Source organism: Pomacea canaliculata, linkage group LG10 (genome assembly GCF_003073045.1).
Source record: "Pomacea canaliculata isolate SZHN2017 linkage group LG10, ASM307304v1, whole genome shotgun sequence".
NCBI classification, from domain to species: Eukaryota; Metazoa; Mollusca; class Gastropoda; order Architaenioglossa; family Ampullariidae; genus Pomacea; species Pomacea canaliculata.
In genome coordinates this window covers 21,802,158-21,822,450 of record NC_037599.1, presented here as the reverse complement: position 1 = coordinate 21,822,450, position 20,293 = coordinate 21,802,158, and the positions used below count along the sequence as shown (strand labels likewise).

The window sequence follows — 20,293 nt, the reverse complement described above, 5'->3', positions numbered from 1 at the left end:
AGTATGTTTTATATTGCACAACAGTGCTCAGTGGCTCAACCTGCATCTGAACAGGCACGTACATAGCCACAGAAAAAGCTAAGAGACAGAGTGATCAACATGTACAAGAGACAGAGAGTGATCAACATGCACTTTTAAGGTACTCACACAAATGCAGTATACGGACAAATTGAAACAAGAATAGTTTGCAGTAATTTTTATTTTGCAGGTGCAACATGCATCTGCTGCGTGACTAATTTTCATCTCATTTTTCAGTTTCATTATTTTCAGCTTTATAAGTTCAGTCTTGTGTCTGTTTAGTGAGTTCAATATGCAGACCACAAAGTGGTTTCTCTAGTTACTGTACTCTGCCTGTTCTTCAGCTTTCTCTGGAGTGGCATTTGTTTATTTAGGTCTTTCCAGCTTTGCTTTGTCTTTTGCTTTGGTTCCACTGGTGTCTGATGTGGTGGGATCTGTATTTCATCAATATCATTCAGTGGCCGCTCAGATATTGTCGGTGGTTGGTGTTGGGTCTGCACCTCAACTGTTTGATATGCTTCTGAAGACTCTGCAAGAAGATAGTCACAATGGCAAATGTAGTTCTGTAAACTCTGAAAATGTAAGAAAAGACAATGTTTGGGGAGCAAAAGATAGGCGTGCAGATAAATGTAGTATCTGGTTACTTAAGAGTTACAATTAAAATAGGCATAATACTGTTCCATAAAATCTGTACTGATATTAGTAGTGATAAGATGAACTTAACGTAATATGTTCTGCACTCTTTTCTTGCCAAATGGACTGTAGATTAAAAATAAAATTATAAATTTGATGCCCCTTACCCCAAAATTTTGCCCGATGCCTGATGCGGCCTGTATCAACCATACCATCCTTGCTATGCAGCTGTGTCAAGGACTGTAATAAATGTGTACATGTTATATCATGAGCAAGATCAACATTTTCTTGTTTGTAACATTTGAATGCTTTGTTGATTAAAGTGAATAAGGGGATTTCGTCACAAAATGTTTGTAATTATTGGTGTTTACTAGTTTATGCCTTCTATGAAATAATTGGGTAAATAGAAACTTTCTTTTTTCATCTTTGACAAGTGGTCCTAAGTGATTTTCTTCCAACCACAGCACAGCTACAGAGCAGAAATGTTTACATTCACAGTGATGTGTACTTAAAGATGTAGTTATATTCAAAGTAACTACACGAGAAACATGACGTGAAAGATAAAAATCACAAAAAATAATTTTTAACTATCACCTCCAATCCTTACTCTCACCAAAATTTCAAACCACTCCCCCAGGCTCAAAAGGAATTTTGTAAATAACTATTTCCCATCTATCCCCTATAACCCCAGTTTGTACAAGCTGTACAGTTGTCACAAAAATTGCAGTCTAGGACTACAGTCAGCATAATATTCATACTTTAGGTGCATGTATAAAACAGCAAGCAAAGGAAACAGCTCAGAGAAAGTTTAGCTAATATTGATAGCACATAGTCCTAGGATCCATTTATTTCATTAAAAAACCCCACCTGATTCACTACATGCAGAAGTTTGGCTTCCCTTAAATATGCCACCACCTAATTGAACCAGAAAAAATACTGTAAATGCATCTAAAATTTCACTGCATGATGCAAACATTAGTATATCAAGCCTTGTTTTTTTAAATAATTTATACTTATGATATGCATAATGAGATAAATTCACAAGGTTACTTGATCAGTAATTTATTGAATTGGAGATATCATCATCTCTAACATGTGTCACTTCTGTGTTAACAAGAAAGTTTATGACATTTGTGATTTTATCAGCATTGGTGAAGACACTTGATACATGGTCATTTGGAAAAAGGATTTGCAAAAGAAAAAACAGCCCATTATAAGATGCTTTACTCTTTAGCCTTCTCAGTCACCAGCTAGTTCATTCTATATTGTACTTTGTTTGCTACTCTGTCTACATTTGCAAGTTTACTCACCTTTCACCCCATGATTAGCTTTGTCTTTCCCAACAATGGCATCGAGGATGTACGTCGTCATAGGGTTTTGTGGCAGCCCCTCACTTTCCCGTTTTGTTCGTTGCTGATGCTCGCGCTCGATGTTCCCGTTTCAAATTGAAAACTTTAACCCCGTACTTCATCGCTGGTACGTGTTGCGGCTCCCAGCGACGACACAAATATGAACATAGGTTCTACATACTTATTTTTTTATTTTTAGAGTGTTCTCCAGCATCACCACCTTGTTGTGAGAACAATTTGCCTTCCGCTTTTTTGTAACTTGGTTTGACGCCATATTGGTTTCTACGTACTCGCCCCGTTAACGCATGCGCAGTGACGGGGATACCCTGAGTGCCTAAAATAGACCGTCGGTTTGGTAACCCAGCATGCTTTCTTGCCCATGAATATGCCGCTAGTTCTAACGTCGGTTAGGATTTAACCGTTGGTTCCCTAACCAACGGTCGTTAACTTTAACGTCGATGATTTAACCGACGTCCATGAATACAAGCCATATATCCTGGTCGTGACACCGGCAGATGGTTGAGGAAGTAAAAGCAGCCATTAACTTTCTGTCTGTAGCTCTACAATTCACGTTATAATTACAGAAGGAATTCTATAGCGATACAGATCATTTGTGCTGACAGAAAAATATTAATCCAAAACAGTCTGAAACGAAAACATTATTGCAAGTCCTGCAAACAAGGTTTTCTCCGGGTACCCCGGGTTTTCTCTCCCCTTCTTTCTCTCCCCATAGTGCAAACTCACCTTTATTTCCTACTAAAAAAAAAAAAAAAAAATCCCAACCAACTCTGTAAACAGACGCCACATGTAGAAAAAGAACAGCGTGCCCGAGACGAGAGCTGAACGCAAGACAGTCAGACTTGACTGAATTGGTGACGGGTGGCGGGCAAACGAGGATGGGATGATGGGTGATAAAGGGTGATGAATCCGTAAATGTCTAATGTTGACAGCGAAAAGATATTTTGCATTGTGCAGCTTTACATTATGGAAAGAAAATGTCTGATAAATAAGATTTTTATTGATAAACTTATTGATGTTAGTTCATGAGGAGAGTTTAGATGTTCCGTTAAAACCCTCTTTCCAAATCGGAGATCCTTAAAAGAAATCACAATTATCTTATTCTGTTCATTGTTACAATCCCACGTCTGCAGTTGTTGCATTGGCAACACGACAAACGGCATGGGGATGGCGGAGGGATAATATACACTATACACTACACAGGGAGGCGTAGTCAAGCAGACGGTCGAGGTCAAAGGTGAGGCACGTTGTGGCACTACACGTCACACTGAAGCACTATAACGTTTGTCACTTTAATTAATTGAGATAGACATCCAATCGAGCTAGTAGGTGGGATGCTGGGGACAAGCTCATGGTGTCAACCTACAGATAATTGAAGTCCGGCCCTCGAGGTCAGCTGACTGACAACCCGTCGGGGAGGCGAACGTTTAAACCATCGTCATAAATAACGGTGACAAACAGTGACGTTCCATATTGAAAGTATTCGGAGACGAGATCTTTACCCCAACTTCTCCCTGTAATAGCGACAAGCAAGTGTTTTAACCCCTACATTACCTGGTGACCCCTAATTATATCTAAAACAACGCCTGGCGCTGGTGCCCTTTGACCCCTGACAGTTCTTCACGGTCTAGCGCGCTGTGCATACTGCGACAAAGACAAGTCAACCAGAGACGAGGGAAGTATTCTGATGGCAAGAGAAGGGCGAGTAGCTCTCCCCTGACCCTGAGATGGTCGAGGCTGTAGGCGGAGTTCACGGTTGGGAGATAATCGCCAAGGTGTGACGCCTGCTTTAGAGATTGAAGCGGGAGGGATGTGGGTGGCTAGAGGCATGCGGGAAGCTCAAGCACGCGTGAGAAAGAATGAAAAATGGTGGGAAGGTCTGGCGATCAAAGCGACAGCAATATTATTTATTCCTCACTTAAAAGGGAGACGACAGGTTTGCTGAAGGCGGAGGTACTTAGCATGCCTTCCAGCCGATGCCGTAGGCACAGACAGGAGGTATCACAGAGACCATGGGACCAGAACTGAAACCACCTCAGGATGAGATCATCAGCAGGCTGGTGTCAGGATCTTGCATCTTGCCCCTAAGTGAAATGAAGAATTTCCTTCTCTCTGCCCCTGAACCTGTCTAGAGGATTTCTTTTTGTCTTTTGGTTGACAAAAGTCTCACTGTCTTGAAAAAAAATGTGGTGAACTTTCAATAAGTCTTTACGAGAATTCGACAAAGTGAATCCAATCCTTTCCAAGAAAGAGAGCTTTACATAACTGAAGGACTGAGCACGACAGTAATTATTACCTACTAGACTATCTGATCATCCACACAGATTGACTAAGGAAGGAAGGATGTTACGATGACACAAGCACTAGCATCCGCTCATCCCAGGAAGAAGCGACTTCCGTCTGCACTTGAGGTTGGATGGATCTTGGCCATCGGATGTCCATGTATCTTCCTGCTTGGTGTGCAGTTGGCTGGCCATTGGCTCAATGGCCCAGGACCAAAAAGAACTACCGAGCTACGAACACATGATAAAGGGAAGAACAAAACCAGTCCATCATTTTAACCCACTTTCTCTTTGTGTCAATATTTATCGAGGACAATATTGAATGTCGACTATTAATCTACTGCGCTACTTGAAATGTTGTCCTCGACATTTATTGACATAAAGAAGAAAAGGATGAAAATGCTGCAGATGCTAACACTAGTATGTGAGGTAAGAATGTCGGAATGGCTGACAACAAATTGTCGAGAAATGCGGTAAACCACTGAGCGAGGAGACGGATTTCCGAAAACACGCAGAGGCTCAGAAGCGACAGGTTTTACTCTCCTTCTGTCTGCATGTTCATCCACATTGGCTGAGTACCTCATGCGTGGGTCTGATGCTCTCTGTCTGAACTGAAAGGATTGAAAGTTAGTTTAAACTCTTTGTACATAACACGGCAACCCTCTAATGAAGGCATTGTTTACCGGTGTGTGTCGGGTTGTTTACTGAATGTCTCTACACTGGATTTGTTGATAAAAGCTTGAATTGTTCTGTCCGTCTGGTCAGAGCAATGTGTAAATGTTGGGGAGTAGTGTTTACTGTTGTTGTCTTGGCTCGCACATGGACCAGGGAGACGTGAAGGACAGTGTGAGAAAGGAAAAATAAAACCACGTGATGAACTGTCTTTAGTGGACAGAGTGATAGTGATATTTTAGTTTTTGTTTTTATTGTTTGTTTGGGTTTTTTTTGTTGTTTTTGTTTATTTTACGTCAGTTTTGTTGTTGTTTTTGTTTGTTTTATGTCAGTTATAATGAGTGGGGTAAGCAGACGACATAAGTATAGTGACGTCACAGCTCGTACTAGCAATCGCTCCTCTTAGAGAAAGTTGTACTCAGCAAAGTTTTAACAACAACAACAACAACAACAACAACAACAACAACAACAACAACAACAATAATTGCACCACAAACGTGGGAAATACCCTCGAGACGTCAACGACCTCGGACATGCCAGTGACCTCAGACAATGATTGAAAGAACTGCTTGAATGCGCTATCTGCGCGCGCAGTGTTCTTGTCGTCTGTTTCCGGTTTCTTGAAAGCAGGAGCTGTGCGGTCCACAGGAGCGAGGAGACGGATGGCGCGAGCTTATCACTCGCACCACTCACGTCACAGGCACGTCACAGCCAGGAGGCAGCTGCCTCAGCTCTCCACGGCGATGTCGAGAAGGAAGTACAGTACTTGCGTGTATCACAACGCCACTCGCTCTCACGAGGACGAACAATCAGGCGAGAGAGAGAGAAGGACAGGAACATAAATCCTTAGTCCAGCGTCTACGATATACATCATTTAGAAAGTGCGAAAGAGAAGGAAAAGAGAAAGAAAAAAAAACAAAACAACAACTATATGTGTCAACGTCGTTGATAAAAAAATAAAAAAATGAAGAACGGAGCAGACAAACAGAGAGACAAGGCAAGAATGTCAACGTCGTTCACTGTCTGTGTGGTTTGCCCCCCGCCCTTCCATGGTGATTAGGACTTCTGTAATCACAGTGATTGTGATGTCCAGCAGTTGTGTTCTGTTTCGCTGCAATAATAATATTTATCATCTTTTGAATCCGTCTGTGTCAGCAGGATGCGAAGTCTCACGGGTTAGTCACGTGACGAGAACCTTTCTGTCAGCCTGCATTCCGAGACTCACAGTCACACACACACACTAACGAGTTCACAGTCAATCCGGTCCCAGGGTCAAAAGTTCACCACGGTCCTTGGTCGCGGCAGCGTAAATGGTGATTAGCTGAACATTTCCTACATCGTAGATGTGTTCGATGTCGGTTCAAGAGTTCAGACCTACTTCATGTCGGAACGCTTGACGGAACAAATAAATAAATTCATAGACGTTCATAACTTGACGGTGATTGATCAGATCGGTGATTGGAACTCATGGTCTGTACTGTCCACCATGAGCGCGTTACCTAGCAACCAAGTCGGAGTGTTGTCACTAGTTGATATATTGACCTTTACCCTCCAACACGACTCGTGTCCTAAAAATCCTCGTAAGGGTATTGCTTCCACCCGGTCGCCTGTCACACGAGTTGTGCAAGAGCTCGTGAAGTGGGAGTGTCGTGTAAAGTACACCTGCTCAATGAATTAGCGGAGTTTACATGCACCCGGGGTGGTTGCTTTACCTGGCAACGCACTCGGGCTGGAATGCTCTCTCTCTCACACACACACATTACACGCCGACTGCTCCAGCGAAATAAAAAGTTTCACGCTCAATTTAAAACTTTCGGCATGCACTGGTTGATCGGTTTGGCGTTAAAGTGCTTCCCCCTAGAGGTGATTTCGCACTTAGAGGGGAGAAGGAAGGATAAAAACACTTTCAGCTACAAGTGTCTGGCAGGTTCTATGAAATGCCACTTGCGTGAAGAAATGCAGACTAGAGCCCTTGAGGTCCTCCATTCTTGACAGGATGATTATTTTATTTTTTGTACTCTTAGAATTATTCTTAGAATTATTTTGTGTGTCTCTCTCTCTCTCTTCCTTCTCTCTCTCTCTCTCTCTCTCTCTCTGTTTTCTTCTTGTATGAACCGAAAATAATTTTCTGTCTGGTCTACATTGAAGACATTGATGTATGTGCCATGAGAAAGTCCCCGTCGGCCAGCCCTGCGAACAGAGAGTACCACGGCAAGATCCGAACCCATGGTCTCTCACTGCAGGGTGTCACGTGTCTATACAAATGCACACAAACACAGGTAAATATTTGAAGGACCCCCTCATTCACGGTGTACAAACCCTCTGGCCCACTACACCTCTACTCCCACCCCTCCACTCCCCAATGCCCGCTGCTTTTTTATTTTTATTTTTATCCACGTAACCTTTAACCCTGACCACCTACCGACACTCTGAACACGAGTCTACCCGACTTCAGCACCAACCTGGCGGGTGCACACAACAGGTGAGTGACAGGTGAACACTGGGGTCCCTGTGAGGGGCGGCCTTGCAAGCCCAACCATTCCATACAATACTCGGATGGCCTCCCCCCGTTTTCAGTTTCTAAAGTCCTCTACGTACCTAGTCTTTATCGCCATCAGGGTCCATTTTCATATCAAACCCTCCTTCGCGTGTTTTCTCTATGCCACAAAAAGGTTTCCATGGAACCCGGTTCGCACCCATTGGACTTTCTGTGGACAGGGGTACGAACCCTGCTACTTTTTTTTATTTCAAATATTCTTTTTTTACTGGCTTCTACACTTTCGGCATTTTGATCAAGGAGAAACTCTTTCTTTGAACACTGAGCAACCCTTACCCTGAATAATAAATAGTACAGCCTTCATGTCCCACAGAAAAGAAAATTCTTTCATAAGAATAAGTGAAGCACAAAGAAATAAAATGTAATTTTGTGCCACATATAAATAAAATTACGATCAAGAAGATAATGCAACCCAAACGTAAACACCTTGTATGCTGTAATATTTACACAACAAAACCGTTAATACAAATAAATTTTAAAGAAGTAACTTTCCTGTAGTCCATCGTCCCAGCTGCTAACAATTTTAATCCAATTGACTGTTTTTATTTTTCCTAAAACTATCCAAGAAAGGGTTTTACTCAGCGTGTCGGCGAGGATGGTGAAGTTGTTTTCTTGTCTGCTTGAAATATTTTTCAGCAACTCCTCATTTGTCTTCGCAGTGGGTCGTCAAGATCCGTGATTCTGTGGCGGATAAACCCTCGGCATGGGACTGAAGCAGGCGGGGAGGACAAAGGTTTGTCAAGCCTCCAGCTACTGAGGTGATGGCAGAAACACAAGGTACCCGCCTGCACCAACAATGCACAGCTGTTGCCAGAAAGTCACCCAGTTCACGGACAAGCAAGAAAGAAATCACGGATATGATCTCTCACCCTCCCGGCCACCCCGCCACCCACCCGGCCACAGCTAGGTTTGGTCTGGTGAACACGATGGGAGTGCGAATAGTTAGGACTGACGGTTGTGAGCTGAAGACTGGGTGAAAGGTTGGCAACGGCCGGGTATCCAGGAATAAGGCCAAGAAACGACTACAAGCCAAAAATTCTTTTTGACTTACTTCCTGACATATTTACTAGGAAGCACCCAAGGACGCAGGGATGTTGGGGAGAGAAGGGAAAGAGGAGGAAATTGCTTTGAGAGACAAAGAGAGACAGACAAAGTGACAGAATGACAGACAACCTTTGTCAGAGAAGCCACACACGTGCGTACACACCACACTAACATAAAGTGTGGGTGTGAAAGAAAGAAGTGGAAGGGTTGTTAAGAAACTGCCCTTAGGTGCGACGAGTGCTTGAAGACAAACAAGTGTATGAGTGCCTGTCATTTTCTGAACCCCTGAAATATGCACACAGCTTACTAAAAGAATACATACATCCATACATACATCAAATAAAGTAAACACGATGAAATACAGAAGAAAGAAGTAAACAGAGAAAAGCAAGAAGAATATTATCTTGATTTCTTTCTAACAAAAGTTAATAAAAGTTATTTTTATCCGGTCTCTTGACATGGAGCTGTGTTCATCCGCTCGTTTGTCTTCCTCATGACGACTGTGTGCCGACTGTCTGGCAGGATCCATGTTTCTGTGCTCATGAAGGAGGAGGAGGAGAAGAAGGAGGAGGAGAGCGAGTATTATACTGACCAGCAGAGTTCGTGTCTCACGACTGTCCCACGATGTCAAGAAGTAAAAAGCTCCTGATGAAAACACACACAGACCGCGGTGTTGCCAGCTGTAGTTTGGCTAATGATGTTTGAGAACTACATACACCCGTGTATTCTTTGCTAATCATCGCCTGAGTGCTGGAGGGGTACATGGCATGTCAACGAATGAGCAGGTCTGGGTGGGAGACTGTGGGAAAATGGAGGACTGCCCAGCGCCCTCGTCGTCTGTGTGGACATGGGAGGCGAAAGGTCTCAATTATGATCAGCATTGTACAGGTGTGAGCTCCTGTATGTGTCTGTGTGTGTGAGAGAGAGAAAAAGAAAGAAAGAGTGAGAGGGAGAAAGAAAGACAGACAGACAAAAAAAGAGAGTAAGTGAGAAAGAAAGAAACAGAATACCCGGCCGAAAGTTCTGGAAGATGTCTACTAGGCAAGAAATGCATGAGGACAGTTTGAGCAGACGATGAGCTGTGAGTTAGTGTGAGTAACCTTGCAGCACGGAGTTGTCCCTCCCTGCAAACATGGGCTGCAAGTGCAGACACCTCCTCACCTTCCCCTCCACACCAACCACCCCATCTCGCCTTGCACCAGTGGCAGCATCCTCGCATGTTCCTCAGCATCTCCCTCCCTCCACCCATCCTACAGACTGAAATAGCTTCATTCTCACCCTGAGAACTTCATCGGAGAGGTTGAGAGAGGAAGACTGACTGCTGCAGTTCCAGAAGAAAATTGAAACGAGAGTTGTGAGTGAACTGGCGGTAGGTGTCTGTATGAATGTTCGTCTTTCACATGGGACCCAGATTCTTATTTCTTTCTACCTTTCCGTTCCTTTTTTCTTTCAATCATTCCTTCATTTTTCTATTTTACATTTGGCCAAGAAAACTAGTTGTACCGACTTTACCCCAGTGAAATTAAACCGTCGCCTTTGTCTGTATTAAGATGAGAATAAAACATTTCTTACTTTCTCTTTATCCATCGAGGTGTGTCAGTGTGTAGGGGGCAAAGTGCATTCTAACCCTCTGTTTGGTAAGGGAGGGTGAGGAGTAGGTCAGGCGGTATAAGAAAACTCATTTTCTTCCAAAATATTAGTGACAAAACTGACGATGATGTAGACACAGACGTAGACTCATTAAATAAAGAAGCCTTTGGTTTGAAACTTCATTTTGTAAGTTGTAAAGGGTTGTCAAGTAAGTTGTCAAGGGACAAAACTGGTTTTAACAAAAAGGAAAAAAAAAAGAAAAAAAAAATGAAGAAAGGCTAGGTGGAAATGAGGAAACGAGAGTAAAAATGGAATACACTCGATAATCAAGAACTTGACTGACAATCCATCTGATTCCATGACAACGTCTACTACGTCGTTGCAGGGAGCTGAGTCATACCTACTCCTACAACCCTCGGCTCTGGAAAGTTCCTGACAATGTTTCTTGAGGTACTTATGGTAGGTGGGACGTTGATGACGAATAATCTATTCGTTTTTGGTTTTTTTGGATGAGCTTCTTGTTGTCAGATTTAAATGTTGATGACTATGTCTCTGTTTTTTTGTTCCCGCACGCACGCACGCACACTCACACATACACAGAGGAGAGAGAGAGAATTCCTAACGAGAAGAAGAATGAAGAATGAAAGATGTCAGAAGAAGGAGGAAGACAGAAAAACAGCCGCAAGCGACATCTCAACTGTCACCGCGTGAGCGACACGTTGAGGGTCTGCCAGGACCGTAAACCCGGATGAGGTCAGCTTCCGGTGGCTTTCACTGAACCCCGCCGGCTACTGTCACTAAACACTTAGCATGCACACCACCAGCCTCCTGCTCCACTGTTGATTAGCCGGCGTGCTTATCTGATGACGAATCGTGGCGATGAAAGCCGAGTCGACGGCGCTGCGGCAGGTGGCGACACCGTCGTGGCGGACCACGTGGTGACGTAACGGCCGTGGTGCTGACGTTAGTGGGGAACGCTGCCATAAACACCGCACTGCCAGATTTTAACAGCCGATGGCGGCTGAAACTGAAGTGGTAAACATTCTTGTTTACAACACACAGCTTTGAGAGTCGACGATGTGGGAAGATAATCTAACAGCGGCTAGTGAAGTGCGGCAGCTTGTGAGGTCAGTGAGTAGATATGAAATTAAATTTTGTGGGTACATGTAGGACAGTAAGCGGGTAGACTACAGGTAGAAGAGAAAGTTTTAGTTTAAACGGGTAGATTACAAAAAGATGACGACAGTATCTGAGCAATAGTCTTCGGCAGTACAGAAACAGTAATTCGGTAATTATGTAGTAACAATAGAAGAGTAGGGAAGGGACTGGAGAAAATGATGAGGTTAGAGTGGGAGGGAGAGGGATCAGTCCACAAATGTCTTTCTGTCAAAACAAAGTCCTTTAATCTGACAAATAATGACACCAGGATACCCCGTGGACAGCGGTGGCGACAAAAAGTTGCCTCACATGACCCTTGCACCGCATGGCGCCGTTTCCATGGATACAGTTCTGAGTAGTTTCCTACCGGAGGACGGAGGATCAGCCGGCATTATTTACCAGGGTGCCACGGCTGGGGGTGGGCAGAAGCAGATGTGTGCTACCCGTCGCGACTGCAGCGCCCTCTGGAGACGACGGCCAAACCAGATGAGTCTTTTCTTCAGCGGAAGTGGCGAAGGTGAGTAGAGGCGGTTATAAAGTTATCATTGCACTGAAACATGATCAGCGGATAATCACTTCAGAAATAATCAGCAGACAAGAAAAAAAGATCAAGCTTGGATATGTTCTGAGAGCGCGTGTGGCAGGCAGGAAGCACGCTAGCAAACAGACAAACATTTCCGACACAAGATGCAAATAAACAGAGAGGTGACGGTTGAACAAGTTGTAAGTAAAGCATCCCTCTCTTGTTTTGTCTCTCTGGAAATTTGTCAGCTAACATAGTCTGAAATGTCAAAATATCTTTATTGGAATATACAGCTAAATTTTGATTTAAAAAAATTTATATTGCAGCATCTAAGTTTTTGCATTCCTACTAAAAATTGACACTTTGCGCTCGAAGCTAGAGAAATCGCGATTAAAAAAAATAACAGTATGGTAAGAAAAGTCACGTGACTATATTTCTATATTTAGGTGTCTATATCACCAACAATTTTGTACGACCACCTGATTCTTCCCGTGCGCGGAAATGGCATCAGATGAGTCGTCAGACTCGGGACTGTCGTCGTCCACCCACACGCTACCGACTGGTGCCGTCACCTGACCTAGTGACCTTGACCCGCGTGTGGCAGACGCTGGCATCACGCAGTGGGGGAGGGTGGGGTTGGGATGGGGGCTGTACAACAGAGTGGGCAATTAATTAGCACTGATTACCAGGCTCGCCAGCGCCGCTGACCGCTGCCACATTTAACGGCCTATTAGTTTCCCCGCATGGTCCCCAGTAAACACCCGCCGCCGGCAATTACAGACGACAATTAAGACCTCGACAAACGTCTGGTCCAGGAATCGACCGCACGCCACAGAATCTCCTGCGTGCGGGAAGGTCAGGCAGGGGCAGACAAGTTCTTCCCGACCCTACTTGACGTCACGCAGGTCACGACCATCTCTCCAGCGCAGGCAGCGCCGCCCTTTGCAGGACTGCAGCACGAAAAACAAAGACGGGCAGACGACGACGATCTGAACTGATGCATCATTAGAGGAAAATATCAAGCGGAGCGTAAATTGTGCCGGACGGTGGCCAGGCACCGGAGAATGGTGGGCCATTACAGGGCCACGTGCCGTCAACTGACCAGAGCTGACCTCGGTGACCACCCGCACGTCACTAGGGTCACTGTTTTAGTGTCGCTTGGTGAGGATGATGGCGGTTAACTCACATCCCCGCTACCAGCAGCTTCCCTTGTCAAGGCCCCAACGCTTTGGATGTTCATATAAAATACGACGACCAGAGAGAGAGAAGGAGGAGAGGAAGGAGAGAGAGAGAGAACTGAACGCTTAGCCGGAAGAGGATATGATTTATGATCAATCGTCAGTGTCCCGATGACAAGTGGTCATGTCAGTGTGCCACCTGACATCCTCTAATCAAACTTCTCGTGTTAGTGGCAGATGGTCAGCAGCACGCACGCGCACACAACACCTCGTCACGTGACCGCCTGACTGCAAATGGCGCCGCCACAAAGAAGTCGAGGTCGTTGTCGAGCCCAGCTGCTGCCAGTGTTGGTGTTGATCAGAGGTCGTACTCACGAAGCGAGGGCAACTCGTTGCTGGGATCAAACTGCGGAAAAGCGTATCTTCTCCATAGTTACGACGTATTGTCCTGACCCCTTGATATTACTGCTTCTTACTTTACCCCAGTAGTTATGTTGTTACCCCAAGGGTAAAATCGAGACTTCAAAGAAAAGCATCTTGTTTCCAAAATTATAAAGCAGTGTCGAAATCCCGGACACTACTCGCCATAAGTACGGTTCCAGAGGTAAAAGAACATCTGTGGGGTCTGAACACCGCTCATAACTTCATCCTTCAGTTCTCCATCCTGTCCCAGGGCACTGACCTACCATCGCTCCATGACTACGATCCCAGGAGATCATTGTCACTGATTGTTTTTAAAATACGATCGCATGGGACACTATGTAGCTAGGAAGATGCTTACCCTTGATTTATGTGGGGCGATGACTTACCTTCGCTTTATGAGTTCGGCCCCAGGCGACTACCAGGGAGGCTGGCGGCTGGACTGAGAGACGGTGGCAAAGGTCACACGACAGCTGGACTGCACTTGGACCGTCTACGACGCCGAGCGTCGGAGGAGATGTGAAGAAGGGTGGAGATGGATGTTGCTAAACAGTCAAACTCGTGCGAGATATTATTGCCCGTCTCCATGGCCACGGCCGTTCCCCTGCCACTTGTTTTAACTAACCTACCATCAGTCATGCCAGCTCCAAAGGGCATCTGCATGTCGGCTCAAGAGGAAAGATATAAGATACTCCACAACTGACTCTCACCCACCCACTCACTCACCCACCCACCCCTTTTGCAGCGATGATCTTTATCAACATCATCTTTGTGTCATCTAGAGCTAATTTCAGAAAAGCAAATAAATGTTATGTAAGGACATCATGCAAAACATAACGAATGGCAGGCCAATGGACGTTCGGTTCGGACACCGTTGGTTTTTCTATCCACCCGGATATCCGCTTCCCCCATCAGTTGTGGCCTTGACACCCGTGTTTTCGTCGCCGGACGCTGGACTCGGCCACTTGAACTCTCGCGTAACTCGCCCGCGCAGTCGCCACTCATCTTGCCATAATTATTTCCGACTGTCAGCAGCAGCTGCGTGAGGCACCGACGTCAAACGCCAGTTCGTCCTGCCAGAAAGGGGCAGGTTACCCCTTTCTCTCTCCTTCTCTCTGTTGGAAGCACCGACAGGAAGAAGTTTGTGGGTGTCTTTACTAACAGGAACCTTGCCAACAGGTGTTTCGCGAGGGTCGGTCGAGAGTCTGGCGAGGGTTTGAGCAGCTGGCTTTTATTAAAGCTGGCGGTGGGCGTTGTAGTGTCGATCGGGTAGCTTATCCACCTTGTAGAGCTCCCTGGGTGTCAGAAGGTCTGACTGTTGCTGCGAAACCCATTAGAAGAGTTTACAACGACCGGCGGCAAACTGGGTGCCGGCGGGTGGTGGTGGTAGTAGTTGTTGTTGTGTGCTGACGATGATTTCCTGTCTGTGTTCGGTCCGCTTGGGGCGCCAGCGTTCCCCGCTCTACTCACGGGAAGGGTGGGGTGTGTGGGGGCGGGGTGTGTGGGTGTGGGGGGGCGCTCCAGCCAGTCATCAGTGGCGGACGGTTCGCACGCACTCACTGCTCCCCATCTCCCACGCCTTCCCACCCCTCCACCATACGTAGCGTCCGCGCCAGTGGTGGTTGTTGGGGGCGGGAACTCGGATTTCAGAAGCAGGAAGTGTTCATTCATTCCACGACAACCTTGTAGTCAAAAATCCGTAGAGAGAGGTGGTGTCGGTGGGGAGGGAGGGGAAGGCGAAGGAGGACCGGACTGAAGGTTAACTTATCCCGGGGTCTGAGACTGGTGAATGGGTTCCTGCCACAGGAATGCGCGGTTCCAGTGGCCATCAAAAGTGTTTCTGTAAGGTGGAAGGTGAGGATGGTATTTAAGAACCCAAGGCGCTGAGGCGATGTATATCAAAGACTTTCCCTGGAGAAGTTGTCAGCTACCAGAGGTTTCTGTCTGTCCTGATCGCATTTCTCGCCTGCATGGCATAGCCAATCTCCTGCCATGCTTGACTGGCGTTTTAAAGGGGACGATCAGAATGTTGCGGAAAACCAGTCAGCACAAACAGTAGTTCAAATACCACTCTCCCCCATCCCCCTATAATGTTTTTTTCTGAGAGTTCCATCTGTCCAGAAACGTCTTTCCAAAACTAGTGCTGTGCTGGCGCTCGGAACTATCTGTTGTGCAGCACATTCCGCAGCTAGCAGCGCCACCTTTATGTCAATGCCAGTACGACTTGTCACCACCTCATCTGATGATATCGTTCATAATTGTCAACAGCAAGCGGCACACAATCTGACATTTAAAAAAAGTCTTTTACCCGTCTATTGTATGACCGTGGACGTGTATAGGTGGACTGCTGTCTGTCTGTCAAGACCAACGCTTAGCTTGTTTGAAGTTCTCCGCTGTTAGTCTCGGCGAGCCTAAACAATGAATGTGACTAAACCGGAAGCTTAGTAGTCTCGTGCCTCGTTTTATTAGTTAATTGGGAAAAATCTCTAATACAAGTTCGTGGTAAGACCGTTAAAGACAACATTGACGGTTCCTTTCTGTACAAGTTGTTATAGTCTGCACTGACTTTTTATTCCCTTCATATCAAAAGTCACAATGAACAAAAGTTCTGCTGGCCTCGAAACAACAACAACAACAACAACAATTATTAATAGCGATTATTTCGCTATTATTCTTATTCGTGGCTGAGTTACATCGACAAATCCTTCAAGCTGGGAGTCAGGAGAGCAGCGCCATCACTCCGCACGACAAAGGCAGGAGGAGGTAATCCGCTTCCCTCCCCACGCCAGCGAGACAAAAATGGCGGCGCGCCGCCGCTTGTAGCAGGACCAGCAGGTCACGTGGTGCCGGACTGACCGCAAGACTCATCAAGAGCCGCAGACAACCACCAGTCACCCAAGCGCCGACAGCCCGGCGGGCGAGGCAGCACTAGCCTCCCTTTAAGTGGGGGTTGGGAGGGGAGTGGGAGGAGAGGGGAGGGGAAGCGCGAGTCTCTGGGACGGAACCAGAAGCTGACCTTGTGACCCCGTGACTCTGTGACATTCCCTGGCACGGGGCTGCAGGCGCAGACAATGACGGGTGGGGGATCGCGTGCAGGCGACGTGTCACGCGCGGATGCTGCCAGAGATGACGGCACTTGTGCGTGCCTGTCCCCCACCACGTGACTACTCCTCCCCCGCTCACTATTACCCTCCACCCACTCATTCATGCCAGCTGGGCACTCGACATGCGCAGACGTCATGAGCACAGCTGCGAGAACAGATAGACGGCTGTGGATTCTGATATTGCAGCCCCGACAGTACTTCTAAAATAAACAAATAACTTTTAAAAAATTGTTGTCGATTATTTTTTTTATCACTCTTTGAAAACACACAGTGACATCTATGCCATGTAATAATAGTCAGGTTACTCCACCCTCATCCTGAACACCCACACCCACACCCTCATTTAGCCTTTGAGTGAAATGTGATCTTTGCTGGTTTTGTGCACGACAGTGTTTACTCCTTCTCTTGTTGTTTGAGGGGGTAAACAACAGGGTAAGCATCACTAGTTGTTTTTTTTATTTCACATATTATTTCTCACAGCAATATTTCACGTGAGTGGAAAGTAAGACTTTTTTTTAATTAAACGATGATTTAAAACTTTTATCGGCTTGCCGAGGGCAGTTGACGAATGGCTGAGACTGATCATAAAAGCAATCAGGTGTCAGGGTACCGACAGTCAAAAGCTTTTTAAAGTGACATTTATGTAACAATATAAAACAGTTTGTATTCCTGAGAATTAGTCGAGTACAATTTTAATCAACTGGTGTAGCTTTGTGTAGGTGAGTGACGGACTCGCTAACACGCTAACAGCGAATATTCAACAAAAGGATAATAGCAAGAATATGTCGGGTACTTTACCTGTGTGACTGATGCAAGGATCGTGTCCTTTACAGGAGGCAGTAAGACTACCCGCCCTTGTGAAGTGGCACAGGAGGAGGATTTAACAGTGCATGTGTCCTGTTGGAGGTTATTCGCACTGTTACATCAGTCCGACATACCAGTGTCAAAGATCTGCGATTAAATCCTTGGGTGCTGCGGGGCTTCGCTTCTTTTTGTAGCAGCAGTGAGGTAAGTATGTGGCTCCAGGATACAGCCTGAGCTCATCTATATTCTCTTGTGATGAGAATCTGGTCGTTTCTCGAAGGAAAAATCCACTCCGAACAATGCCTCTTCAATCAGGGATGTGTGGAGGGTGGTGGTGTGTGAGGGGGAGGAATGATGTTTTATGCCAGACAACAACTAAGTAAAGCAGCAGGTTCTGTAAAGAGATGCCACGTGCAGAAAATAGGACCAGCCTCAGTGGCACGTGTGTAAGATATATTACACATAAAGTAAGAACTTGCTGAGACCATCTTGCAGTTCCAATCGTGGTAGATGCCAGAAGGAATATTGAATGAACGAATTATTTAGGAGCAGCATCACAGAGCAAGGTCACGTGATACCGGGGATATATTTTACATCGAGAGTCTGGGTGAGCACACTTGGCATCACCTACTTTGGACATGTGCAGATTATTATCAGACTTGCTAACCAGGAGATCAACTAACAGAATACTCAACACAAACAAGCAGACATACATCAATGTCATTTGTTTCATCCACCCGCTTCGTCCTGGCCACCCAACACCTTGGACCTTGACAAGGAGAGAGCGGACCATGAAGGCGCACACACAAAAAGATGGATGACGAATGATCCGGGATTTCAGCTCAGTGAATTAATATCACCCCCTGCCCCCATCTCCCCATCCTCTATGGTTGGCAGCGATGGTGTCGGTAACGAGGAGAGATTACCTACAGAACTGTGTTCATGGCGAAAAAATTCGACTTACGGAGTTTTCGAGTTTGGGAAAATGGGGTAATAGGCGGAGGTATTTGGCCGGGAACTCACAATTAATTCGATATAGGGAGGTTTTCGACTTAGGGAAGGTCGACTTATCGAGGTCCGACTGTATGCCTTTCCTCTATTGTATATTGTATTAATATGAATCTAGCTTAATTTCATCTTCTTATCAGTTTTTGATCTTTCAAGCACGGTCGTAATAAGAGTCATTTGGTATAATCCAGTCAGCCTGTTACTTAAATAACAGCTTTACATGCAGGCCCCAATAGGGATTAGCAAGTGGATTTTCAGTAATCATGCGAGCATTTCTAGGATGGAAGATCAGAGCCACGACATACCACTTATCCATCCGCTCAGTGAAAACGAGCTGCTATCGTCTTCAGTCTATCTGCAGACAGAAAAGGAAACAATATAACATCTGCTAAACAGCAGTTGTCTCACACTGCGGCCCGAGGCTCCACTGAGGGTGAATAGGAAGAAGAAGTTGTCTCAGATGATATTAACCAAATGATGATGCTGGCATGAATGCGTGCGTGTGTGTGTGAGATCGGGTCTACAGAATGTTAACTTAAGGGTACAATGCTAAAAATAACCAATGATGATCATCATCGTCATCATTATTATCCTCGTCGACTCCATTAGCTCACAGGTCGTGTGTACTTTCGATTCTAGCAGTGATGAGGATGGTTTACTGACCTCGTTTTATTCTAATCTGTAATCGGTGGGAACGACCACAAGGTTTAGCGTGTCAGTGTGTCAGTGTGTCAGTGGGTCAGTTCCTTCCCACCAAGGAACTGCAGCTTGCGGAGCGGAACTGGTGATGTGACGGGGGGCATCCCATGGTGTGCCTCTCTACTCCAGGAGATGAAGTAACACCTCGCTTTATTTCCTCCTTCAGTGGTGTAGACAAGAGTTCACCAACACCAACACCAACACCACCACTACACACACACACAGAGTGACCGAAGCTAACATCAACAAGGTTGATGTATTTAGTCTTACAGCAACATGTTGTTGCTTTTACTTTTAAAAAATTAAAAAAAAACCTGAAAATATGGCGGGCTAATTCTTCTGATGATAATTTTGTATGCTCTGCAAGTCATATTATAAATATCAAAAATGCTCCTTGGCAGTAAACATGCTCTCCATCTCATCCTAAGGTGTCAGGACCAGCTAAACACTTTCCCTATTTTTTAAATTAAAAAAAAATTCTTTATGGTTGCAGTAAGAGGATAAACAACTTTAATATTGCAACAAAGTAATTCCTTTGAATATTTGCTCTCTTAGTTCTGATGAGGTCAAAGGAAGCATTTTATTTCCATATTAAAGTCGTTTGTCCCGTTAGAAGACCATCCCATAATAGCAAAAAGAAGAAATGTTGCACCTTGGAGCAAGTCTAACAATAAAAGAATGATGAAATCATAAAGGACAGACGTCGTTGACATTCAGAGGACAGTGTAACCATATCAGGGCCCCGTGCGACATCTAGCGGACAAAGTACCTGGTAGGTGGCGCACTCTTCGCCGCCAGGGGCATCAAGGGGAATCACCGGAGTTTCTCGCACGAATAGTGAGTCGCAGCTTTTTTCTTTCGCTTAGGATGCGGTTCAAAGAAGACAAAGAAGAGAGAAAGAGAGAAAAAAATGTGTTGTACAGGTGTCACAAAGACACAGAGACACCTGTTAGAGATAGACGAAGGGAGTCGAATTTTTATGAAAATAAAAAAAAAGGGAGAGACTGCGAACACGTCGATGCCTTTCACACTTTGGGCAGAGGTCGTAATCTCAGCCAAGTAGCTCTGTGACCCCGGGCAAGAAGAAAAAAAGGGTTGGGGGGGGGGGGGTTTGGTGAGGAGCGAGAGGAGGAAGACGAGGGGGAAAAAGCCTCACCTGAGAGTATCTGTGTGTAGTGTACTTAGCTGCTGACATCTGATATTGCTGACAGCACTACAAAAGAAAGGCAGTATCTA

At 45.4% G+C, this 20,293-nt stretch overlaps 1 protein-coding gene and 1 long non-coding RNA gene across 3 annotated transcripts in view; one reads left to right on the top strand and one right to left on the bottom strand.

Moving 5' to 3' along the window:
• Positions 1-220: 220 nt before the first annotated feature.
• Positions 221-2,022, bottom strand: LOC112573788. Its single transcript, XM_025254388.1, has 4 exons — positions 1,969-2,022; positions 1,519-1,566; positions 819-891; positions 221-547 (listed from the first exon to the last, which is right to left on the bottom strand). The coding sequence occupies exons 1-4, from the start codon at positions 2,020-2,022 to the stop codon at positions 306-308; spliced, it is 417 nt and encodes a 138-aa protein (XP_025110173.1). The 3' UTR covers positions 221-305.
• Positions 2,023-10,807: 8,785 nt separating this feature from the next.
• LOC112574204 overlaps positions 10,808-20,293 on the top strand; it is a 43,365-nt gene continuing 33,879 nt past the window's right edge. Inside the window, exons 1-3 of one of the 2 annotated variants that reach the window (XR_003101380.1) lie at positions 10,808-11,290; positions 11,590-11,838; positions 17,380-17,554. This is a non-coding gene — a long non-coding RNA (uncharacterized LOC112574204). Of the gene's footprint in view, positions 11,291-11,589; positions 11,839-17,379; positions 20,134-20,293 lie in introns of those variants that run through there. The other variant, XR_003101379.1, reaches the window with a different exon arrangement.